This window comes from Sphaerodactylus townsendi, linkage group LG02 (assembly GCF_021028975.2).
Source record: "Sphaerodactylus townsendi isolate TG3544 linkage group LG02, MPM_Stown_v2.3, whole genome shotgun sequence".
Classification (NCBI taxonomy): Eukaryota; Metazoa; Chordata; class Lepidosauria; order Squamata; family Sphaerodactylidae; genus Sphaerodactylus; species Sphaerodactylus townsendi.
Genome location: NC_059426.1, coordinates 107158860 through 107185552, shown reverse-complemented (window position 1 = coordinate 107185552; position 26693 = coordinate 107158860). Strand labels below are relative to the sequence as shown.

The window sequence follows — 26693 nt, the reverse complement described above, 5'->3', positions numbered from 1 at the left end:
GGTATGAAGGAAATGGCCATGTGAACTCTCCTTTCCCATGATCAGTGATGTTCCAAAATCAGTCATGATCACAAGGAGGGAGTGTTCAGATGGTCATTCATCTGGTCACCTGGCCAGGCAACCACACTATGGCAAGGGGTGGTGTCTGTGCACTTGCTCCAGCTCTCCCTTTCTGTACTTTCTGTCAATATATAGAACTGTAGTATGAACTGGGATTGACTCATCTGGTGAAGAAGCAGTTTAAAATCACACTGCAATCATAGGCCTCACTCATTTCAGCATTCTTCTATCTCATTCCTATAAAGGTCAAAGACTGTTTGGATGATCCAGCCCTGGCATCTGAAAGGTTGCACTGGGCTGCTTTGATTGACAACAGTGTCAAAGCTCCTTTGCACACCTTGTGGATGGAAAGGTTCTTCCCATATGGGTGCCATTTCCCTTGCCTCAATTCTCATTGCCACTGAGAATCCAGAGACATTTACACTTGCAATGGAGCAATGACATTACTGTTTTTTCTCCATTTTCCTTGCCTCAGCCCCTGCAGCTGTCATTTCCCCTTGCACCACTGGAGGGGCTTTATTTTGAATTGGCACCTGCAAGATTACTATAATATAGTAATAATTCCCCTGAATTCTCAGCTTTCTTTTTTTAGGTAAATATCAAGATAATTCAGAGGAGAAAGTAGGTTGCAGCAATAAATTATTATGCCATTGCACTATAGTAACATTGCATATGTAGATCACAAAAAAGCTTTAAAAACCATCTTGTGCAATGAAGAGGGGGAGTGGCAGTCTGCAGTAAGAAAAATGGCACCAATTTGGGAAGGTTCCCATCCGCACGGTGTGCAAAGGTGCTTTGATAGAAATCTTTCCAAAAAGATTGCTTAAAGCCTGATTCACAGCAAAGCAAGAGAAAGTCCAGAAAAGGAAAAACGGGAGGGGGGGGATATCTTCTGGATATTTCCCACCCACCCCCTAAAAAAGCTTGTGCTTGATATAATGGGGAAGTGCATACAATGAAAGAGTTGTTACAACTGAATCTGACAAAGGTCACCTAAAACATGATAAATGGAACAGAGCCTATTTTGTGGTAACAAGGATATAGGGGGTAAATATATTTGTGCCAGCAATATATCAGCTCAGTATTTTCTAATTCTAGTGCACATGAAAGACAAATTCCAAGAAAGTCCAGTGGGATGGGGTAGATGGGGTAGATGACAGTCTTATCCAGGCACCAAAAGGTATATAGTGTCGGCATCTGTCAGATCTCTAGTGGGAAGGAATTCCATAAACTTGGGGCCATTACAGAGAAAGCCCTCAGTGAAGCCTACATGTTTGATTAATGTAACATGACTTATGTGAAGCTATCTTTGAAAAAGATCTGGAAGCTTCAGCTCATCAACAATGCAGCAGCCAGGCTACTGTCAGGGAAGGAATACGGGGATCATATCACCCCAGTACAGACAGACCTGCACTGACAGCTCATTTGTTTCCAGGAACAATTCAAATTGTTAATTCTTGCCTTTAAAGCACTAAATGGGCCTGGGGCCAGAGTACATGAATGTCTGCCTCCAGTTCACCAGTTAAGCTTTGCTTTCTGTGATCCTGCTTTCAGAGGGGAGGTTTGTGGCAACCAGAGGCAGGGATTTTCAGCAGTCTCACCTCACTTGTGGAATTCCCTTTTTACCTGGGGCCCAAATTGCTTTCTTTTAGGCACCAGGACAAAACATTTCTGTTCACCCAGGCTTTTAATTAAGGAGTTGAGTTTTAACTATTTTAGCTTGGAAAGTATTGCTTTAAGTTCTCAGAGATATCTACTAGCAGCAAAGTCCATTTGGGGAAGATGCAATGGGCCCTAGCAATAAGTGGGGCAGCAAGAATTTTCCCCTGCAATTGGGCGGGGATGGAAACTGGCAATATCATGCCAATACTATTGACTGAGTGGAATTTCATGCCTTTCTTAAGTGATTTACAGTGTTTTTCAGTGGTTCACAAAGAAGGTAAGAATAATGAAGTTAATATAACAAGATAAAATCAACACAAAATTAAATATTACAATGATTAGAAACAACACTCCAACTGAAACTCCAACATAATTAATAGCTTCTTGGAATAAGGTTTTTACCAGCTTTGTAAAGGTCTGAAGGGAAGATGTTACATGTAATTTCCATGGGCAGACAGTCCTTTGTCTGGGAAAGTTACTACTGATAAAGCTCTAGATTTTAAAGTCAATCATCAGATATGTTAAGACTGTGGAGATCTTTACAAAACAAGCTTTATTGGACCAACTGAAGTTTTGGAACAGTCTTTCATGGCAGCTCCATAATGCAACAGCTGCAATGCAAACTGAGAGACTCCTATGGTAAAATAGCTGTGTTAGTTACCCAGATGTTTCTTGACACAGTTCAAATAACTGGTTTGAGTCTTTAAACGCCTTATATGGTTAAGTTCCTATTTATTTAACAATTAACCTCTTTTCATGTATTTTGCTATTACTCTGACCATGTACTGTCCAGGAAGACATGGAGATTCTCAGCTGTAACAGTTTCAAGATCTAGAGTCTTCTCTGTAGTAGGGTTCCAGTCAGGGAACTTCCTGCTCAGAATGTCTTGCTTTGATGTCCTTTTTCTTATTCCAAAAACCAAATAAGTTCATTTTAAAACTGGAGAATTGTGGTTTTAATTATTATATTTGTTTGGTTATTGGTATAGAAGATACCTAAACATTTGTGAACTAATCAAAAGAACCTGGTTACCTAGAATTATAAATGTATTAAGTCCAAACTAAGCAAACCCTATGGGGTTACCATAAGTCAGCTGTAACTTGATGGCATTTTCCACCACCATCAAGAAAACTGTGCAATTTCACTGTTAAAGATGCATCCTTATTACAAGCCAATATCTTACCAGGAAAAAAAATGTTGCTAACAGTTATGGATCATGATCAAACACCTTTTTTTGGTAAGTTGGTGAAAGCAATTCTGCTCTAGTAGATCAAAGCAACTACAATCTCTATCAACAAACATTGCAGAGGAAAAATAAAGCAAACACAAGAGCTCTAGAATCTCAATGAATGTAATAGAAATTAAGCAAACAATTATTTGAGGACTTTATTCAGACCAGAGTCCCTGTAGTTATACCACTTTCATGCTGGTGTGAATTCTTTGCTAATAAGAGCTAGAGCAAGTAAGTACATAAACACGCATTTGTACAATCCTTTTGAAGCAGCAAGCTTTTAAATTCAAGCAGAGTTTTTAAAAAGGTAGCTAATTATCGTATAATTTTTCTCTTTCCTTCATAATGTATCATTCTCTAAAAAACAAACTACAAGAGTTCCAGGAAGCAACAAGCAGCACAAAGGAGTGCTTCTAAAGCAGCCTGTGCCAGATATTTGGTTTTTTTCTTCATTCCAAGAGGCACAATATTAGCATGCCTCACACCGATTCCCTTCTTCTGACTTTTTAGTCTCTGAAACCAGCTACAACAAAAATTGGATTTCCATAATCATGCCAATTTCATAGGCACATTAACCCCCTGTATAAAATCCATTTAAAAGTCTGGGTAAAAGAAGAATGCTTTTGCACATGGATCTCTGCACGCGTACTTTTTAATACAGTGAACCTAGAACATTTCAGCTGCAGATCATTTGCTTGTTTTCTTTAACAACTTAAGATATAATAAGCAAGTTTCTCCCCTACATCTGGTTTAATATTATTAATATACATTATTTATCTATTTGTCTGTATAATGTATGTCCTACCTTTCTGCCTTCATCAGGGCCACTAAGACAGTTAACAGATTAAAAACCATACATCATTAAAACAATTAAAAGCAAAGCAAAAAGACACACAGAAAAACATAAAAACAACCATTAAAACGTAGGGCAGGAAAGGGGGGAGTACCAAACAAAGCAAAACAAATCTTCAGCTGATGACAGAAATGGGAGTAGACAAGTCTCCCTGGGGAAAGAATTCCAGATATTCAAAAATGTCACTATGAATATTATAATGTAATATATAGGGCACATGCCTAATTTAATATATAGGATATATACTGTGCAAAATCCATTAAAATGAATGAATATTGGGCAACATCAATCACAGCAGTGATGCTGCCTCAATCATTTTGAATGACTATCAGAGCCAGGATGGGGCCCCAGCACCTAGGCATGGGTCAGGCTCAGGTATCGGAACATTGTTCTGTTGCACAGGCAAAGACTGAAAGGGGGGGTGCATGCATTCATGTGTGGCAATCAGACCTGCAGAACCCAGAGGCCATCAATCATATGGCAAATAGTGACATACCTTCAATACTTAAAGCAATCTTGGATACCCCAGGGCACATAGAGGTGGGCAACTCACTAGTCCAGGGTTTTCTTCAGTCTCAGACCACATGACTTCCAGTGCAACCTTTTGGCTGCATTCAGACATCATATTTAACCAACACTGAACTGATATGAATGAGATGCTGCAGAGCTCATGTGTGCATCTCACTCTTCCCTCCTCCTTTCTCATGCAGAATCCTAGGTAGAAACTAGCTCCAGTTACGTGTGGCATACAAATGCAGCAGGCAACTGTCTTAATTCTCCCATTAACCATGATTTTAAACATGGATTAAATTTTAGCATTTTTAGAATTCCAGTTTGGGGAGTGGAGGTGGGGAGACTGACTTCTGTTAATCTGTTCATTTGGAAGCAGTCTAAGCAGTCAAGGAAGTTTCTAACCATTTTCTTCAACTTGCTGAGAACAAGAGGAAAAGGGAGCAGCACAGCCCACATACAAGCCCAGAAACCAGTCAGGTTTGTGGCCATACATGTTGGTTAAATGTGACGTCTGAATGAAACCTTAGAAGTCCTGACACTGAAGGTCTTGTAGGGCACAGCAAGAAGGAAGACTATTTCTACAAGCGAATAAAAACACTCCACCATTTTATTGCAAGGTACCAGATTCAAATGCATAGTAAACAACAATTGCATAAGCTACATGCATTGTAAGTGCCTGGAAGCTATTCATGGTGTTAGTAACATTTTTACTTCCCACAAACAAAACAGTACCTAAGTCTAAAGGGAGACAGATTAAAAGACAGGCGTTTGAAAGCTGCCAGCTGTAATACTCAGTATTATGAAGTTCACTAAGAGGGTTTGGATTTTTGGTTTTGGTTTTTTACAAAAGAATAGAATAAACCAAATATCTTCCTTCTGCCCTTTCTTTGACTGTAGGATATTGCTGTACATCATTTCACCAGTCTCTACCTGTCCATTGTACTAGCAATTAAAGAGACCTGTATACCAAGAGAAAGCAAATCACATATTTTCTTTGCCAAAATCTATTTTGTTAATAATTCCACAACTTCTGTACCAATGCTCACTAGACAAATGCAACACAGAAAGTGTGTGTTTTCCTTTTGCCCCCAAGTATATCTGTGCATTTGAAACAATACTAGAAGCAGGGAGCATACATTGAAAATGTTGGGGGGAAGAATTAGGACAAATAAAAGGAAATATTTCTTCATGCAATGTGTGATGGGTGTTTGGAATATGTTGCTACAGGAGGTGGTGATGGCCACTAACCTGGATAACTTTAAAAGGGCCTGGGACAGATTTATGGAGAAGTCGATCTATGACTACCAATTTTGATCCTCCTTGATCTGAGATTGCAAATACCTTAGCAGACCAGGTGCTTGGGAGCAGCAGCAGCAGAAGGCCATTGCTTTCAAATCCTGCATGTGAGCTCCCAAAGGCATCTGGTGGGCAACTGCGAGTAGCAGAGTGCTGGACTAGATGGACTCTGGTCTGATCCAGCAGGCTGTTTCTTGTTCTTATGTTCTTATATCTATGGATCTTTGCAAGCACAAATTAGTCACATGTGGTGTTCTTGCCTCACACATACACATCCAGAACTGGAATAACTCTACTTTGTTCAGTCCTCTAGGCAATTAGAAGTACTTCTGGTTACATCGCTTTGAACAACCTAATTTATTACTAACATTTGGATGTGTATACTTCCGAAAATTTGTGTTTACAAATATACTGAACCAGTTGTAATTTCTGGAGCAGCCTCAAGTGTTTTAAAGAATGATCACGTTTCAGTTTTTCCCTCTTCCTTCTTAATAATCTTGCATTGCAATAAGGCATTTAGAAATACAATCAATGTAGGATTACACACAGATTCATATGACAGCAGTCAAAGAAGCCACAGATCAAATAATTTGTTATGCTTCACACTTTTAGTTCATCAAGTTTATTTATTTATTGAGAACGTTCATATCCCATCTTTCTACCCAATCAGGGTCACCAAGTTGACCAAAGGCCCGTCTTAGTCTTATACATTAGCTAAGGCAGGGAAGGCTAAATTAGTTTTGCAAAGTTCTTGTCTGCTAACTGAGGGGAAGCAGATGGTGATCAGGAATAATGCCTCTGAAGTGGTAGCATCTCATCTCTAGGACACTGAACCCCAGAGGTTCACCTTGTGCCTTTCCTGCTGCACTTGGGCATTAAGAATAAGACTTTATGTTTTATTCTACTTTATTTTTTTTTCTAGAGGCATTAGTTAAATTTGTTCTGCTCTCCAATGGCAGCTACACTGTCCTTATTTTTGTCATTCTTTGTCAGAGGCTATTTTTTTAGAATGTGTTCCTGCATATTTTAATGTAAATCCACTTCTAATTATTTTATTACTATTATAGCCTGCTATAAGCTGCTTTCAATAGACAACTTCAAAAAGGGGATATAATTTTTTTAAATAAAATGAATTATAATGTAATGACTAAGCAAATAAAGTACAAATCAGGAAGTTCCCATTTCAAATATTGCTTCTGCCATGAATTCAAATTAATGTACAACAGGACCATAAAGTGTTAGCCAGGGTGACTAAATTACTCTTCTATGTTCAGAAATAGTATACTTCTAAATTTATTTACTTCATTTAGATTTCACCTTTTTTCCCAATGGTGACCCAAATGGCTTACATTGTTTTCCTGTCCTCCATTTTATTCTCACAACAATCCTGTAAGATTGGTTAGACTAAGTCTCCATGAAAAAGCTGAGATTAAGATGTGGGTCTGGAAAAAACTAGTTTGATAGTTTAAGTAGCACACTATTTTGGCTGTCGTTGAATACCAATGGCTGGGGGCAAATGCAGTGACCCCTGCAATATAACCTGTGTCCCATGCCTGTGAGCCTTTTCAGAGCAGCTAGTGGGCTACTGTGAAATAATGGGCTAGCTGGACCATTGATCTGATCCATCAAAGCTATTCTAATGTTTTTAACTCACAATGTAACATAGCTCACATACCCTCTTTCTCAGCCTCAGCAATCTGTCCATAATAGAGAGATAAAACTAGCCTATTTTGCAGGATTGTATTAAGAATTACAGTGTAATATATATGCTGAAGCAGATATGGATACAAAAAGTAAATAATGTGCAAGGGAAAAGATAAACCAAAAAAAGAAGAGTTTTGCACTGTGAAGAGATTCCTCTAGAACAAGGGATCTCCAAACTTTTCAGTACAAGGGCCACATCATATATTTTACAAATTAGTTTTAAATGAATGAATAAAATGAAAATGAATGAATGACGTTTACCTGAATCTTTTTTGTAATCAGCATGATATGACTCAGAGAAATATGTCAATTACAAACAAACAATGCCATGCTTAAACTAGAAAAAAAAGATACATAATGGGTAATAATGCCACTGGGAGTGTGAAGGCGGTAGAAAGCAGTTTAATGCTGCACCCAGCCAGATTGAGCCCAGCGTTCAACTCCACATTCCACCTCCAGCTTCCATATTTAGTTTGAAGGCAATGCACTCAGTTGAATGCTGGACCTGGGAGCCGGGCATTCAGCTCTGTGCCTGCTGTTCCTGTGCTCCACCTGAAATGCAGAAGCAACAGCTTTGCAAAGCTGAACATCAGGCTCTGCTGCAGGCCAGATAAAATCTTGCAGTAGGTTGGACATAACCCTCAGGCTGTAGTTTGGAGTCCCCTGCTCTAAAAGGAATACAAACATTTGTTGTGAAGGTAAATACTTTATTACCATGTAGCATCAAACATTAATTATTAATTAATTATTAATTTAATTGTGCTTTTTGAAGGGGAAGATTATCACAATCCCCAGAGCCCTTTGGGGATAGGGCGGTATATAAAACTAAACAATCAATCGATGGATGGATGGATGGATGGATGGATGGATGGATGGATGGATGGATGGATGGGATGGGGATGGATGGCCGTCGGATGGATGGGATGGGGATGGATGGATGGATGGATGGATGGATGGATGGATGGATGGATGGATGGATGGATGGATGGATGGATATTAGTCTCCTTTCCTTTCTTACTTTTTATTATAGATGCTGGCTTCTTGTCTAGAAGTCTTACTTGCCTGATGAGGATTTTGCTTCTGTTGCATGGATAAAGCAGTAGCACTGAGTGAAAATACTCCAAGCCCAGATTCCATTAGCCAACTGCCAACTGTTGGTATTCTTTGGATATAAAATAGGCAGCTAAACCAAGTCATCATTTGCAGGTTCTCATTGCAATCGAATGTTCACTATAAGAATTTATACGGTTCTCTCTAGTTGCTACACAAGAAAGGTTCAGCATTAACAACTTGTTCTTATGTAACCCATCTGAAAGAATGTACCAATCCCTATTTTCCAGATTTAACAGAATACCTTGAACAGGCAATGAAATATTGAAGGACCCATGTACACATTCTGCAAACTCTACACTAGAAGGTTGTATTTTGAGGAGAGAAGGTTGTATTTTAAGTGCTCCATACCCCCAAAATGTAGCATCATCACAAAAAAGGGCTAGATTAGAACCCTAAACCTGGAATGAACAATCTACAGTTCTTTTTGACGTGGGATAATCTGAGAAAAATATTCAGAAATGCAACATATTCAGTGCCACATGTCTTTTGAAGGGGAACACTCTCAGAAGAGCTGTCCCACATGATTCTGCTGAATGAATAAACTATTTCAAAGTGACTCACATAAGTCAAGTGGGCAAAAATATTCACTTGGGAAACTCTCTCAATATATACTGTTTTCTCCAGGGTCAATTAAAAATAGTTTTCCACCGGAACAGTCTGCTAAGTTGGACAGGAGGGATAGCAGGACTGCAGAAAGACAGATGACCCATCCAATTTCTATAAATGACAAGTGATGCTAGTCTGTAAAGTTTCCCATGGTCTATTTAAGTTAAAGGTCAGCAGGCATCTAAGCTATATCATTTATAAGCTATTTTAAAATCCTGTCTCGCATTTCAATATATTGAAACGTATTTCATTCTCTATTCAAGATCACTTCTATTTTGCCCAGATAAATATTCTCTGTTTAGTAATTCTAAACTTTTAATTTACAGCAACTAAAGGTATCTCAGCCTGAGATGAAACTGCTGTCAAATTCAACTTTAATATATCACTATATATCACTATATATCACTATATATCACTTAATATATCACTATATATCACTATAAGTGCCTATTAGCAACCACTGAAACAAAAGAAATGAGTGATGACAAACCAATAAGCTACAAAATCCACAAAATGCACTTTACTTGGCAAAAAGAGAGTTTTAAACCCTTCCCTTATCTTTCAAAAAACACCAAAATTATAAACTTAGGGTTGCCATCTTGAAAGTTCCAAAATAAGGAACATGCCATATGGAAATTATCTATTACCTGTATTAGAATATTACAGGGACCTTAAAGGCTGTGATCCTATCTTTCTTTGGAATTAGGATCATGGAATAAAATGGGACTGAATTGTGAGTAGACCTGTTAAGGATTCTTCACTTAAGTCCACTTCGCACATGCAGAATAATACACTTTCAATCCACTTTCATGATTGTTTGCAAGTGGATTTTGCTATTCCACACAGCGGCAAAGTGCATTGAAAGTACATTATTCTGCATGTGCGGAAGGGGTCTCAGATTATCATAATACCAACAGTATATTAAGTTACTTTTTGTCATTATAGTGCATCTCTTTCCCCCACCGATAATTATGGAACTTGAGAGGTGTGCCTGACACCCTCATTTTCAATGTTTAGGCGGCTGGTGTAGACAGTTTTATTTAAGACTGCATTTAAGACTAATTTAGTTTTTACTACTAGCAGTGCTAATTGAAATTATTAAACTTTTTTTTATTTTATGATTTTTTTATTTTATGATTTTTTTATTATTGTTATTGTAGTAATATTGTAAGTTGTCTTAAGTTCTACAAGGTAGAAAAGTGACTAAATTAACACTTTAAATAAATAAATATATACTACAGGTGCACTCGTTCAAGAATGCTATTTCCACCATCAAAAAAAATTATCTCCTCAAAGGGGAAGATAAATCAAGTATGTCCTGATACTGGCTTGTGTTCACCATGGAACACACTTCCATTGTAACCTCATTAAAAGGAAGACTTTCCAAGAGACATGTCTGACTCACTGCACATGCTTATTCATCTACAGCTAATGCTTCCCTGTTCTTACATCATAAAAGCTAAGTAGAGGTGTTACTCATTTTTCACTAGTTCCTTTATAGGAAACAGAAACTGTATCATAGTACTCTTGTCTCTACCTTAGGTTGTGAATACAATTTCCAGTCAAAGCTCTTTCAAGCTGTAAACTTGACTGACAGCTAACTTTTGCAGTTTAGGCTATATTGGAATAAGATCTTTTCCTGTTGTTCTCAGGGTACAAAGGAACAAGGACTAACAGAATTTTGGTGAATTTTCCTTCCTGACAATAAAAGGAAATTAAAAGTAAACACCATTAGCTCCTGGTGGAAAAAATCAGCTCCTGGTGGAAAAAATCAGAACATACAATAAATGTCAGGCACTTTATAGGTAGGAGATCTGGAAACATGAATATTCACTCTGGATATCAAGTGTGTAAAAAAAAAAAAGAATAAGCAGAGTTAAGAAACCCGATCATACTCTTTGGCTTAAAATAGAGACAAGAGAAGAGATAGTCTACTACAGGGAAGGCTAGTACCTGAAAGCTGTTATCCAGACTACAGAAACATTCTATCTGCATCGTCCCTCCACTTGATGCTACCTTATTTTAATAAAGGTGTAGTAAAACTTTTATCTGTGGCTTCAAGAATACTCTGTGGAGAATAAGATTTTTTTCCCAAGCCTAAAGAACAGAGATCTTCTAGACCTGTCTCCATTTTTGGAAATGATTGGAAAGTGCAACAGAGCATGACAAGCCCTCTACAGTTCACCTTAGAGGGCAAAGATGTTATGTCATAATTAAGACCCCAGTCCTCCATCTCAGGGATGGGAAGTTGGCAAAAACACTTTTTTCCTATCTGCCAAAACCAAACAAAATGTGTAGAGCCATGCTTTCTCTCATTACTGTAGGTTTTGTAAATGCATTTTTTTTTAAATCAGAAGTTGTAAGAATGATATTCTATAGGTTTAAATGTCAGTTTTGTCTTTGGGTTTTCTTAAGCCTCTACCAGAAGATAACAGATACTGAAAGAAGATACAGGCTGACACAGGCTGGTCGTATAATAAAATACACTGATAACAGTCCATTTCCTACCTCAGGATAAAAGTTATCCGTACCTGATACAGAATGAAAAAATCTAAGTGATATCAATTTCATCTTGTAAATTTGCTAGTAGATGAAGCAAGATTTGTAAGGCCTTGGGCAGCCCAATTCAAAGGGGGGAGGGGTGGTAGAGCAGTATCCAGGGACAGTGCCACTGCACTACCTCCGAAGAGGCAATGAATAATACAGGTGCCAAGGACAAGGAGAAACACCTTTCTTTCCCGGGAAAGACCATAGTGAAAAATTACTTATACCATCTGCGCCACTGAGAAGAAATGTTCCCAGCCTGGAAGTGTACTGGGAACTGATTAAAGTCGGCTCAAACTCCGGGAACCCCCCTCCATGCCCGTTTCCATTCCAGTGATAGTATCGGTGGCAGCAGCCAGGCACCATAGAGCCCAGCTTCTAGGTGTGTACATTGCAGTTGTATAATATCCCTTGGCACCAGCATTCATGCCATACTGCATCCCTTTTATTGCTTCTAATGTGGCTTCAGCCCCCCCCCCCCCACCCACCTCGGTCCCAGATTGCAAAGTGAGTGTGCAAACTTGTCATGTTCATGAACTAAATTTATATTCCAATAGTAAGATGTTCTCCTCAAGATTGAGGTCAAGCAGCCAAGTTCCTGGTGCTGTAGTCAACAGTACAATAGCTTAAATATTGTTCTAGTACAGGCTGAGAATGAATTTAGTCCTTAATTCATGAAAGCCCTGCACTTTAGTCATTCTTAAAAGAACTGTGCTGGCAGATACTCTGATGGTGTTTTGGCGGTTCTTGGCTTTGTAAGGATTGAAAAGTCGCTTAGAGAGAGACCTCAGTTGCTGCAGTGGATTGTGGGGTGGAAAGGTCAGGGGTCCAAGTCATAAGGAAGGGCTGTTTCCCATTGTTAGAGAGTTGACTCAGACTCTCAGGGCTCCTCCTGCACATTAAAGAGAGTTCCTGAAAGTGCTTCAACTGTCTCCTCCTGTGATGCTCAGCCCCTCCTTTCACCTAACAAGTGTCAGGATGGGCCCCTTGGCAGGGCTCATCTCCCCCCTCCCAGCCTTCCAGGAAACAAAAGTTAAAATGCAGCCACAGCTCACCAAGGTATGGTCAGGTCCCTGTCTTTTGTAATGATAACTTTGTTTTTGAATGGTGCTATTCTTCCCTTTGTTATATTACTGTAATGGCTCTTGGGCCCGGCAAGGGGCAGGCCAAGGGCAGCAGGGATTTAAGATCTGGTTCTTTCTATATTCCTCAGAAATCATCTATCTCTCGCATGCTTCAGTTCTCAATAAAGTCTTACGTTTTTTAATAAGAAAAACTATAACTCGCTTTATTTTGGGACTGTGGTCTCACACTTAGACGATTTCTCCCTAACCTCGATCTAAGTCCTGTACCCACCATGGATGGTGCTCCAGAGGAGGAATCTACCAGCGGCCAAGGGACGGTCGGTGTAGAGGACGTCGTCAGCCCCACAGAGGCCGCAGCGGATGCGATAGAGGGAGCAATGACGGTCTCTGGAACCGGCGGCGGGGCGATCCCTCACCTACTACCCGATACCGGACATGGGGGCAGAGGCACCTATGACTCACCCTTATCCACATGTCTGTTTACACCCTCAAAGAACTCTAGTAAGTTTGTAAGACAGGACTTGCCTCTACAAAAGCCATGCTGACTCTTCCTCAGCAGGTCTTGCTTTTCTACATGTTTAATAATTTTATCTTTAATGATAGATTCAACTAATTTACCAGGAACAGATGTCAAACTGACTGGCCTGTAATTTCCTGGGTCCCCCCTAGACCCTTTCTTAAAGATTGGTGTGACATTGGCCATCTTCCAGTCTTCAGGGATGGAGCCTGATTTCAGGGATAAGTTGCATATTAATGTGAGAACATCAGCAATTTCATGCTTGAGCTCTTTAAGAACTCTTGGATGAATGCAATCTGGGCCAGGTGATTTGGTAGCATTTAGTTTATCAATGGCTGCCAGAACTTCTTCCTTGTCTACCACTATCTTCACTAGTTCCTTGGATTCGCCTCCTAAGAAGCTTGGTTCAGGTGCAGGAATTTTCCTCACCTCCTCTTGGGTGAAGACAGATGCAAAGAATTCATTCAGCTTCTCTGCAATCTCCCTGTCATCTTTTAGCACACCTTTTGTTCCTTCATCATCTAACGGGCCTACTGCTTCCCTAGCTGGCTTCCTGCTTTTGATGTACTTGAAGAACTGTTTGTTGCTAGTCTTGATGTTCGCAGCCATGCGTTCCTCATAATCCTTTTTTGCCTCCCTTACAGCTAACTTGCTTCTCTTTGCCACCATTTGTGTTCTCTCTGGTATTCTTCATCAGTTAAGTTGGACTTCCATTTTCTAAAAGACATCTTTTTTTTTCCTAATAATTTCCTCAACCTCCCTTGTTAACCATGGTGGCTTTCTTTTGGACTGGGCGCTGCCTTTCCTAACCTGCGGAACACATTCCAGATGAGCTTTTAAGACTGTGTTTTTAAATAACTTCCAAGCACCTTGGACATTTTTGACTCTCTTGATTTTCCCTTTCAGCTTCCTGCGCACTATCCCCCTCATCTTTGAGAAATTTCCCTTTCTGAAGGCGAATGTAACTACATTAGTAGTTGTCACTTGTTCACATGCAGAGATACTGAATCTGACAGCATTGTGGTCGCTGTTCCCTATTGGCTCAACAACACTGACTTCCCGCACCAGGTCCTGGGTCCCACATAGAATTAGATCTAGGATCACATCTCCTCTGGTTGGTTCTACAACCATCTGCTCTAAGCCACAGTCATTTAGCATATCCAGGAATGTTCTCTCCTTACTATGACCTGAACATGCATTTTTCCAGTTTATGTGGGGATAGTTAAAATTGCCCATTACCACGACATTTTTGCTTTTGTTGGCCTCTCTAATTTCTTTTTCCATCTCAGAATCCTCTTGCGCACTTTGGTCAGGGGGACGATAATATATTCCTAATGTTAAACTATGCTTCACCCCTGGTATTGATATCCACAGTGCTTCTGTAGAGGAATCAGCTCCCCCTGCATTGTCTATTTTATGTGACACTATGCTCTCTTTGATGTACAGGGCCACCCCACCCCCAATACGCCCTGTCCTATCCTTCCTGTAGAGCCTGTAACCTGAGATAACAGCATCCCACTGGTTCTCCTCATTCCACCATGTCTCTGTGATGCCCACTATATCAATCCTAAATAAAACCAGCTTCAACTACCTTCTAAAGATCAAAAGTGAGGGGCCAGGTGCACCTCTAAGAGACTGTTCCAAAATCAGGAGACTGCCATTGAAAAGACCCTGTCTTGTGTACCCACCAAATGTGTCTTTAGTTTATGGGACAACGGCTTCTCCCTGTGACCATAATTCCCAGAAAGATGTGGGATAAAATGGTTCCCAAGTCATTTTCATTTTAAGTATCCATGGAGTTCTTTAAATTCTTTCAGTGTTCTGTGTGCTACTCTGGAATTTTGAAAAACAGATTCTAGGTTCCCAATCTAATAAGGAAGGCTGCCTATGTCAGTCGCAAGTGCCCCTTTTTTTAACAATGTAGCAGGGGGCTCTAGATCTAATCAGAGAATCTAATCAGGGCTGTGTCTTCAGACTCTGCAGTTCCTGTCAGGTCCATTCCAACATCTGATTCAAGGTACTCATAATTGCCCCTGAAAAGAATGGATAAAGGGCCATCTTTATCAGATGGGGGGGAGGGGGAAGGGATCCTGTGTCATCTACAAATAATGCTGTTACACATGTTGTTTAAAATAAAGGGAGGGGTGAGATACTAGCTGGAGAAAATTTTGTAACTGTTTTCTTTCATGCTGACACATGGGAAAAATACAGGTTCTATGAAAGCAATTTTCTTTTTAAAGTTCATATATGTTAATATTGTAACATACTAGGACATTTCATAAATGTATAGTCCACATGGTCTTCATTACACATGATCCAGAAGATTACCTATCTGACCCTTCAAAAACACCCCTTTTATTAACAGTTCAAACAAGATGTCCCACATCATCATCACTAGAAATGACTGGTGATAGCTAAAAACATAAAAAAGGGTTTGCCATATTGAATGTTTGTTTAGTCTGGAAGACTGTTTGAATGACATAGCATTAAAAACACCGTGGAGTGTTAAAACCTATAAAAATTTGCTCCCTATATAATCATTTAATTTGGGGAGGGGCAACATTTCATATAGCTCCTAATTATCCTCTGCTGCTGTGACAATGATTCTGAAGTGGTGAACCAAGCAACAGCATGTGTCATACTGTGAAAAATCCCTGGGTAAAATAAGAAAATATGTATTACAGAAAATGGAACTGGCAATATCAAAGTAGCTAATCATCAACGATGCCACAATATATCCAAGCCTCTGCAAATTATATAGATCCTAAATAGTACTGACAAAGATTCATCTATAAGTATTATAGATGAATCTATAACAACAGCAACAAAAAGAAGCAGAGTGCTTGGCTAGAATTGTTGATTTTTAGAAGCCAGTTTTGGTTTATTGATGCATTCTGGAATTTTAAATAATATTGTTGAACCAAAAAGGATTGCAAAGCTTTTAAAGTGAGAAATATAAAACAATGATAAACAAATACACATGTAAACAAAGGAGAAATTTAGCATTAGTGTGCTCAAACACATATACACTGTATGAGATCACGACATATATATTTGAAACATTCTTTCATACCTACAATGAATTCCCTAGAAATTTTGTACAAGTACTTTACAAAGGCCAAGGAAGACAAAAACATTTTTACTGGGATACCAGAAGATGAAGAAACAAATGTCCCTTTATATTCTAAACTAGCGAGGCCCGGCCACGCGTTGCTGTGGCTTATTGTGGCGAAATGGGAAAGGAACAGTAGCAGCAAATCAATTGCAGAGGCCAGCAGTATGTGCTCATGCAAACACACAGCCTGATACTGTGCGATGTCATTGATGTGTGTGACCACATTCCTTGGGGGGGATGGAAAGGCACCCCTCCCACACATCTAGGCTGGCTGGTCATGATCCTTTACCTGGGAGTAAGTAGGGGTGGTGGCAATGGGTGTTGCTTCTGAGTAAACCCTCTGAGGGGCATGACTCAGCCATTCAAAGTATGTCACGGTTGCTTTACCGAGCGTACTCCTGAGTAACGCATGCCTCGGAGGTAACCTGGTTTTCTGAACTGTAACCTCGGTATTCAGGGAATGTAGGCTAGCTGGGCCCTCCCTCCCCTCCCTTGCATGCCACCCCTCACTCTTTCCCCTCCCTCACTTCTGTTCCCTTGCATGGCACCCCTACCCCTACCTCCCTCTCCTTTTCCTTTGATAGAGTGGGTGGGTCATATCCAGATGCTGGGGCCCCTCCCTCCCCTCCCTTGCATGCCACCCCTCACTCTCTCCCCTCCCTAACGTCTCTTCCCTTGCATGCCTCCCCCTCCATCCCTTCTCTCTCCCACCCTCTCTTCCCTTGCATGCCACCCCTCACTCTCTCCCCTCCCTCGCTTCTGTTCCCTTGCAAGGCACCCCTCCCCCTACCTCCCTCTCCTTTTTCTTTGATAGAGTGGGTGGGTCATATCCAGATGCTAGGCCCCTCCCTCCCCTCCATTGCATGCCACCCCTCACTCTCTCCCCTCCCTCACTTCTCTTCCCTTGCATGCCTCGCCCTCTGTCCCTTCCCTCTCCCTCCACTGAATGTGTATGAGAGTAGGTGTGTGGTGTGGTAGTAGTAGGTGAAGCACAGAGAGTGAAAGGTACCTGCATGTGAGGGGGGGAACCCCACCTGACGTCTCACACGGCAACGTGTGTATGTGTTTCATGTCCACTCAAGTTATTGCTTGCCTATGTACTGTTTTCACTGCTCATATCTGGCCATCTGAGCAAACATTCTAAGGGCACGAATATTCTAAAAGTGACAGTTACACACAGGTAGCTTCATGGCCTGGTGAGCCAGGAAAAATATGTTTTACCTGGCTCAGGTGTGTTGTCTGACAGCGGGAGGTACGTAAGAACACAGTTGGGGGAATGAGTAAGTGTCTGTGAAATTTTCAGAGTGTTTGAGCCAGCAGGTGCCAGGTTATTCTCGAAGCAACAAACGCATGGTTCCATTTATATATATAGATAGATTATTAACTAGAACAGATTAAGATAAATGACAGAATGAGAAAGAGGAGAAAGGAGTTCTGACTGAACAAGATAAAGTGACAGAGAATAATATAAGCAAGAGTGTAGAAGGATAAAATTTTGGAAAAAGATTATTATAGGAAGGACTGGGCTAGATAAGTAAGGATTTGTAAAGTGAGACAGACAGGAAAGGAAGCTATTAACGGATAAAAATGGAAAGGCTTGGATTTTTTTCTTGCATCTTTTGACTGATTTATGTTTTTTCCCAATATCAGGCTAAAGACTGAGAAAAATAACTGAATATTCTTAATTTCATATGATTCTTTAAAATGTAGTTTGTTTTTATTTGTTGCATTTTATGAACATTGTGTTCTCAGCAGGAGAGTCAATTTGGCATAGAGGTGAAGAGCAGCAGACTCTAATCTGGTGAACCGGGTTTATTCTCTGTTCCTCCACATGAGTAGTGGCCTCTAATCTGAAGATTCAGATTAGATCCCCCACTCCTCCACATGAAGCCTGCTGGGTGGTAGATGGCATCAAGCATTCAAATACCCGGGCGAAGATGGTGGTCTAATCCAGGCACTGAAAGGTATATAGTGTTGGTGCCTGTCGAACCTCTAGTGGGAGGGCATTCCATAAAGTGGGGGATATTACAGAGAAAGCCCTCCATGCAGTCCCACCCCCTCACCTCAAAGTGGGAAGTGCCAACACCCCTCCCCCCCAATAACCTCAGTACCTCGGCCAGTCTGTACGGCAAAAGGCTCTCCTGCAAGCAGTGTTGTCTCAGGCCATTTTTGTCACTGCACCTGCCCTAACCATCCCATGAAACAGCACAGGATTAACTGATAGCTTATTTTTATAGGGCCAAGCAAGAATTTGGAGTGACTGTCTTTGGGGAAAACTTTTTGGGAGTTGGGGAGAATTGGCAAACACCCTAAGGCATCCACAGATGTGGAACCAGTTGGCAGGAGGAGGCAGCAGCCTCAGGCATAACTCATGTGGGTTACAGGGGGGGGGCGCATTCAGTCATCCACCCATCCTTCCTAAATGCTGTTTCCTTCTGCCTGGTCAAAACCCCTAGAGCCAAACCCCAAGGGCCAAAACCCCAAGAGCTCTGGAGTAGAATTCTGAGTAGAGCTGTTCTGTTGAAGTTGTTCTTCTGAAGAGACCTGCTTATAGCTGTTCTGTTGAAACTGCTCTCTGGGAGAAGATACTGAATAACTGTTGTTGCTGGTGTGTGATCCTGAATCTGTTTATGGCACAGTTATCTAAAATGCATGGGGGGGTACAATTTCAGAGCTTGCCCTGGGTGCTATTTTCTGTAGATATGCACTAGGCATCCGACATGGTGAAGGGAGTATCTGGAACAGGTTATCACATACTTTACATCTGGGTGCACTGGAAAGGAGTACCCTTCTTGCTAAGATACATTGTTCCAAACCTGGTGGATGCCTTACAGCACAGCAGGGAAGGAAGATGAGGCTTGGCACCTCTCAGCACATGGTGCATGTGCAATCAAGGACAAGCAAGGTCAGAGAAAGTGCTGGCAAAGTTTGGAATCAGGGTGGACCTGTCCATAAAAGGCAGCCATAGTTGGCTCCCAGTGCAGCATGCCCTTGGGATAATAGTCCATTTAAATAAATAAATTTAGTTGAGCCCATATATTTGTCTTCTGCCTCATTTGGATCTTTCCTCAATAAACATTGTATTTTATCAGCTTTAACACTAATAACAGAAAGCAACAATGATCTACATCAATGCTTGATTTAAAGAAAACTTGATTTAAAAACAAATATAAGCTAATAGACTTCAGAAGAATGAATTGGCATATTTTCCAACTAATACAAAATAATTGAGTCTGAAGATTGTCTTTTATTGATTTTGCCAGAACCCCTTTCTATAGCAGCCCATTGAAATCCATGTAATACTGCTCTTGGGGCACAGGAAACTTTCAGGAATAGCATGAAGGCAAATATGGGTTTTCAGCAGAGGGGGAAATTAGTGAAAAATGTGCCTTTGGTTGGTAGAAAATGAGCTTTGGAACGAATTCTATAGAAGAATTAATGCCAGATGAATCAATCCAAAGTGAATAAAACTACAAAAAGAAAAATGTTTTTCATAAATTTAGAATAGCAAACTTCTGATTTTAATATTTTTTATGTTAGACATGAATGATTGGAACTATGAACTTGCACTTTGATAGTCTCAACAATGTTTCTTTTTGCTACCTAAGCTTTGCTACCTAAGTTTTTTGCTACCTAAGATGATAACAGCAATAGTGTTATATGGATTATGCTTCATACATGAACAAGCTGAGATAAACTAACAGATTATGATACCTACAAATTATCACACATACACCTATCAAAAAAGCCCTGGGCTGAGCTGTCTTTGAACAAGAACTGATGACAAAGTTGAACACAGCAGAGAGACAGGAATGTGGGAGTGGCATGGTAAAAGTAACACACTCATTATGGATGCCATCATGTTCAGCATATTCTAAAACTAATTAATTTGAATAGTTAATATAAAACACACATGTTACACCTGCAGCAAAAAACTACTGATACAGGAAAACAACTTCATTTGTATGAACGCATTAAACATTAAAGTAAATTTCTGAAATAATGGATCTCCTTTTGGACATATTTCCAAACTAAGAAACACTGTCAATGGTATCTGATGCAGTTAATATTGATATAGCAAAGGAACTTGGGGGGAAATACAAGAAGCCGTGAGGGATAGCTCTGTAATCACAACTGTTGTACAAATGACAACTGCACAAATATCAAGAACAAATATATACAGTTGTATCAGTTTACTCTGATCCAAATTTTTAAATTCTAGTTTGTATATCAGATTCTGAATCTTCTAGTTAGTATGAGCTTGCACCAATCCAGCAGCATTGTTTAATGAGTCTGTGATGTTCTGAATTCCAAACAAACCAGAGCAGGCAAAGCCCACTGACTTAAGGCATATCACTAAAAACCATCAAGATGTTGTCGCTGAAGGGGCTCCAAGCAGCACAGGCAGGAGGGATATTCAAAATCCCTCTGGCCACCCAAACAGTCCCATGGAAGAAAGAAACTCATGCAACTGTTTTTGGTTGCATAAGTCTGACAGTAACACCAGGGACATTCCCAGTGCAAAAGTCTAGTGGAAGCCAACTAATGTCAGCTTCATCCATGGGAATGCCTCCGGAACACTAGCGTCCAGGAGGTTGCCAACACAGCTCTGGGAGCCAGCTTCTCTCCCAGTTTGCTCTCCCTGCTGACATACATGCCACTTACACTAGTACAGTGGGCAGACATGCTGGCATAGCCCTGCACTGACTCCTAAAGCCCCTTGCCCCCTTAGGGCTGGGCTGTAAGTCTCTTAGTGAAGGACATTACATAACTGGGAAAAATTAAATGTTGCCACTAGGAAAACTTGCTGAAATGTTAAAGAGAATATCTAACTTGTAAGAGTGAAAGAGGAAAATTTCTGCATACTTTCGTGGCCAGTGTGAAATTCTCCAAGTATTTCAATACTTTGAAAGTTTCAAATGTTGATCTCCTATTGTTAATTTGGTTAATTATTTCATTGAAAAAAATGCAACAAAAGATTATATTGAAGAGAAAAACAGGTGCTTTTTATTTGGTGTAACACATTAAAGAAATGTACATGAACTTTGCAAACAAAGTTTTTAAATGCAATGTTCCTACAATGAAATTCTTTGTACACCTGCAGTAACTTCTGCCAACATCTACTGTAGTAAAGTATCACTGTTACAGAAGTACAACTATGGACAGGAGACAAATTAGTCAGCATTAATGGAAATGGAAAACCCAAGAAGGAAAGATGTATCTATTGATAAGAGATTTACTTCCACACCAACACCAGTACTCAGTGCTATTAAATGTACCCATACAAGAAACTGGGCAAATGTTATATGCCGCTGCAAGCAAATTGTGAAACTTGTGCATGTGAAATCTGCATTTATATTCAAAGTTGTATTTTTGTGAAAAGCTACAAATCTGTGGTGAAGAAGATTCTTAGAATACAGAATTTTGCTAACATTCTTTTTGTCCAGTACTTACAAATGGCATTGAAATGGTTTGTTCAATAAATATTGAACAATTTCCAAAACATCTACACATCATTGTTGGAGGCCATCAGAAAATTCATTTTGCTTCACAGTTGTACTGTTTGAGTTTTCTACATTCTAAAATGAAGGGTTTTTTAAAAATAAAATGGTACTAGAATAATTTCTGTTGCAATTTGTTCACATTGCCTACTAAACTTTGCCTAATTAAATTTGTGCCTACTACAGGAACTGTACTACAATACTCAGGCCTGAATTATGACAAGATTCCAACTACACTGATCCTGGTTTCTCTAGTCCATATCGAGTAACAAGGACCTATAGCATTATGCACTAGTTTACTTGAGTCATCTGTAGTTAGATGCCTTCCAAGAAAACTGTGGCACTCTGAGGTGTGCACTGCTTGGGTATAATCCGGGGAGAGGAATCTTGTATTGTGACAAAGATAGCACGTTTCAGTTAATTCCAACATTGTGTTGAAAATAAGCTTGGCACTTCTCAGAGACAGGCACATACCATATACTTCTTTTCATCAAAGAAATGTTAAAGTACACCTAACTGGAGGTTCTCTCCTGTCAAAATTAGGAGTGAAGTGAGATTTGGGAGAAAAATACAAAACTAACTCTTTAGAAGTCCTATTGACTGATACTGGCCTGGCCTTTCTGCCTATGAAACCGGAACACAGAAATGAAAGTTATGTAGTAACTCTCAAAGAAAGCGGGGATTACAACATCATACTACAAACCAAAGCTGACACTTCCCTTCTAGCACTGCAGATTTTGCAAACAAGCTGAAGTGCTGGAGGGCACAAGAACTGTTAGCCACCTCTCTAAACTAAAATGCCTATGGAAATAATTAAGAAACAAACGGATACATCTCAAAAAACCAGTCCTACAGTCAGAGGGGATATGAATGTAACCAGCACGCCTCGCAGGCAAAAGGAACACCCTCCCGCAGAAAAAGAAATCGTTCCTGTTTATGCTACTCAGACCCATATGGGGAACTGTCGAAGAAGAAACGGAAGAAAAAGCTCCTCGGGTCCACGTCTGTATTTATGGTAGGACAATAATGGAGAAGTGTCTCCCCCACTAGCCCTGCTTCAGAGCCTGATATGTGCAACACTCCCCCTTCTTTGCGGCCAGATACAAAACAAGAGGCGTGAAGTGCCGCCACTATTCAAGAGTCCCTCCCCTCAGGCTCCCTACATGAGAGGTCCGTCCCTTCATCCGTTCCCCGTCCTTTCCCTTCCCCCCAGCAGCCAAAGAAAAGTCCCTCGCGCTCGCCTCCCCTTTCCCAGACTTGAACAGCCCCTCTCGTCCCTGTTCCCCGCCGCCTCCACTCACCCGCAGAGCCCAAGAGCAGCCACAGCAGCCACATTGCTCCAGCTTGACCTCCGCCACCCTGCAAAGTTTGCAGACTCTCCTGACCGCCTCCGGCTCTCGGCCTGAGCCCGGCCCAGGCCCAGGTTGCTGCGCTGGGAAGGAAGCAGGCGCGCAGGAGAGGAGGAGAAGGAGGGACCAGTGGGAGGCTCCCTCGCAGTCAGCCAGCCGGACCCTCACGCCCGCCCCGCCAGCCGTCTGCTCTGCTCTGCACGCTCGCGCAGGCAGACAAATGCCAACACTGCAAGGAGAGCTGCCAGTGCGCCGCCCAGGCGGTGTTCTTGATCCCGGGAAGACTTTCTGCTCTGACCTGCGGCGCCCTAGTTTCCTGAGCGTCGACCTGCCTCCGGCGCTAGCCCAGCCGGGGCCATTGTGTCTGCACTTTCACCAGGGCTGCCGGTTGAGAAAGTGCAGGAGCTCGAATTATGTGGAAGCTGCCTGTATAGATGTAGATGCACCTAAGTGGCGGTGTTCCTTTGGACTTGGTGAGGCTTACTCCTGAGTAGGTACTGACATAATCGTACTCATCGGCTGTTTTTCTCAACATGCGCATTTAGACTTAAGTCACACTAAAGTTGGGTCTGGGTAAAATGAGGATCTAAACCATGGGTCAGCAACCTTTTACACTCAAAGAGCCATTTGGACCCATTTTCCACGGAAAAGAAAACTCATGGAGCCGCAAATACTTTTTTGACATTTAAAATGAAGATAACACTGAGTATTTTGTTTGTTTACCTTTACACTTTGTATAAAGGGCAACGCCCCTCTTTCCTCAATTTCTCCCTTCTCGTCAGGGTCCGCTTCAAACCCTCTGATTGTGACCTTTTCCCAGTCTGTTTCCTCCTTTCCCCTTGTTCTGTCTCTAATATTTCTACACAGCTTTCTGTTCCCTTTTCAGCTTCCCCCCCCCCCCTTGTCTACTACATTCAACCTCCTTCCCTGCTTTTCCTCCCCTCTCTGGGGCTTTTCCACAGCAATCTCCCTCTCTCTCTCTTCTCAGTTCCTCCGTTCTCCTGGGGCAGGATTTAAGGTGGGGTGGGGTGGCCAAACGAGGCTCCGAGGAGAAGGAAGAAGCTGGGGAAGGTGGAGGGTGGAAAGGAGAACGGAGGAACCTAGGAGAGCGGAGAAGAGAGAGAGAGGGAAGAGAGAGAGGGAGATTGCTGTGGAAAAGCCCCAGAGAGGGGAGGAAAAGCAGGGAAGGAGGTTGAATGTAGTAGACAACGGGGGTGGGGGGAGCTGAAAAGGGAACAGAAAGCACCCTCCACCTTCCCCAGCTTCTTCCTTCTCCTCGGAGCCTCGTTTGGCCACCCCACCCCACCTTAAATCCTGCCCCAGTGCCTTCTGGGGCGTTTCTCTCCTCATCATGCAACCAGGCTGGGCCCAGGAGAGGCGTTGCCGCCGTGACTCGCTCGGCGGCCTGGCCCCGCAGCGCTCAGCCTGTTGCCCCAGAGGCTGGGGCCAGGCACGTCGCTGCTGGGGCTTGGGGCTGCATGGCCAGTTTGGAGCCTGCCGCCGCCACAGGGCGCACAGCTGGGCTGGCGCCTGCCGCTGCCCCGTCAGGTGGGGGGGCCTCTGGGCGCCCCTGGACACCCACGCTCCCGCATGAACGGGGAGCGTGCAGCCAGCTGCCCGGCCTGAGCCGGGCGTTGTTTTTTTCTCCCCTCCCCTCAGGGGAGGGGGATTCTACACACTCCCCAGGAAGGGGCAGCCATGCCAGGAGCCACACCACAAGCGGGAAAGAGCCGTTTGCGGCTCGTGAGCCGCGTGTTCCCGACCCTTGATCTAAACGGATCCTCTTGAATTCATATGATTTTTGAATTGTAATGAAACAAAACAACCATGGAACTACAGAGTATGTCCTAGGCTACAGGCAGCACCAAAACAATCATGCATCACATGCTCCATGGGGCACCAGTGGCACAAAAACCTGTTTGAAAAACAGGGATGTTCAAGAATCCTCATGATTTCTGCAGAAAGTCACCCCAAAACCACCATCACATCAAAGCTCAAGCCCTCAGACACATGTCTGACAACAACAATCATGCATCACATGCTCCGTGGTGCACCAGTGGCGCAAGAACCTGCTTGAAAAACAGGGATCCTCAAGGATACACATGATTTTTCCACTTGGTCATCCCAAAGGCACCATGACACCACGCCTCAAACCCTTAGACACATTTCTGACCACAACAGTCATGCATCACAGGCTTCGTGGCAGCCCAGTGGCACAAAAACCTGCTTGTAAAACAAGGATCCTCAGGGATCCCCCAATGGCAGCATCAAGTTGCATGTGAAATTTATGGACAGAGCTTACCACCAAGATCAATCATCCACTTTTTTGCAGGACTGGCAGAGTTCAAAATGTTGCATCTAAAGCACTGTTACTCATGGATTCTCTGGCTTTTAGTAAATTCACCATGAACTCACATATGAAGTGTATAACCACATATTCTACCAGAGAAACGGGCATCAAGGCTAGCCTCCCAGTGCAGACATGGTTCTGAAGCCTGTGCCTCTGTGCTTGTTGTCACAGAATTTACCAACCATGTTGGTCATTGAAAGTGATGTTAAACAAAACTGGACATAACATTTTATTTGAAAACACTGAAATTCTGGACAATTCAGAAGATTACTTTGTCAGACTGCACAGGGAGGCCATTGAAATTCACAAACACCAAGACAACTTCAACAGGAAAGAAGAGACTCTGAAAATTAACAAAGCTTGGCTACCAGTAGTTAAAAACACCAAAAGCAAACCCCAAGGGCATGCTAAGTTCATGAACAATGGACTCCACCCAAACACAGGATTTGCATTCACCAATACTGCTGCTGCTGCAGGACATGAAAATGTGAATCACTCCCTGGATTGATCAGCACCACCCGCAATACAATACTATCAACCACATCTTTGCATAACAAGTTCCACCCAAACAGTTACTTATTGGTTCCCCACCTTGGGACATGGACAATATATACCGCAAACATTCCTTTCTCTCTGGACACAGTGTGTAACAGACTTCCCTCTGTGATACACTTCTGAAGATGCAGCCAGCCACAGATGCAGGTGAAACGTTAGGAACAAGATCCACCAGACCACGGCCACACAGCCCATAAAAACCACCAGAACCAGTTGAATCCAGTCATGAAAGCATTCGACAATACATTAAGGAGACAGTCTATAAGCACTTGGAAGGGAATAATATGATCGCTGAAAATCAACATGGGTTGCTCAAAAACAAGTCATTCCAGACTAATCTTATCTCTTTTTTTGATAGGGTGACAAACTTAGTAGATGAAGGGAATGCTGTGGACATAGCATACCTTGATCTTTGGCCTTTGACAAGGTGCCCCATGATATTCTTGTGAGTAAACTGGAAAAATGTGGACTAGACAATGCAACTGTTAGATAGATTTGTAATTGGTTGACTGGCTGAACACAAAGAGTGCTCATCAATGGTTCTTTTTCATTCTGGAGAGAAGTGAGTAGTGGAGTGCCACAGGGTTTTGTCCTGGGCCCAGTGCTATTCAATATTTTTATCAGTGACTTGGATAATGA

The 26693-nt window shown here is 41.7% G+C and overlaps 1 protein-coding gene across 5 annotated transcripts in view; it reads right to left on the bottom strand.

The window, feature by feature from the left end:
* Window positions 1-23475, bottom strand: part of LDLRAD3 (low density lipoprotein receptor class A domain containing 3) — a 164312-nt gene extending 140837 nt beyond the window's left edge. The window contains exon 1 of one of the 5 annotated variants that reach the window (XM_048485613.1): window positions 23102-23475. In XM_048485613.1, the coding sequence (XP_048341570.1) occupies window positions 23102-23135 (34 nt within the window). In that variant the 5' untranslated portion in view covers window positions 23136-23475. The remainder of the gene's footprint in view (window positions 1-23101) is intronic. The other 4 variants (XM_048485612.1, XM_048485611.1, XM_048485610.1 and 1 more) reach the window with 4 other exon arrangements.
* Between the last annotated feature and the right edge of the window lie 3218 nt (window positions 23476-26693).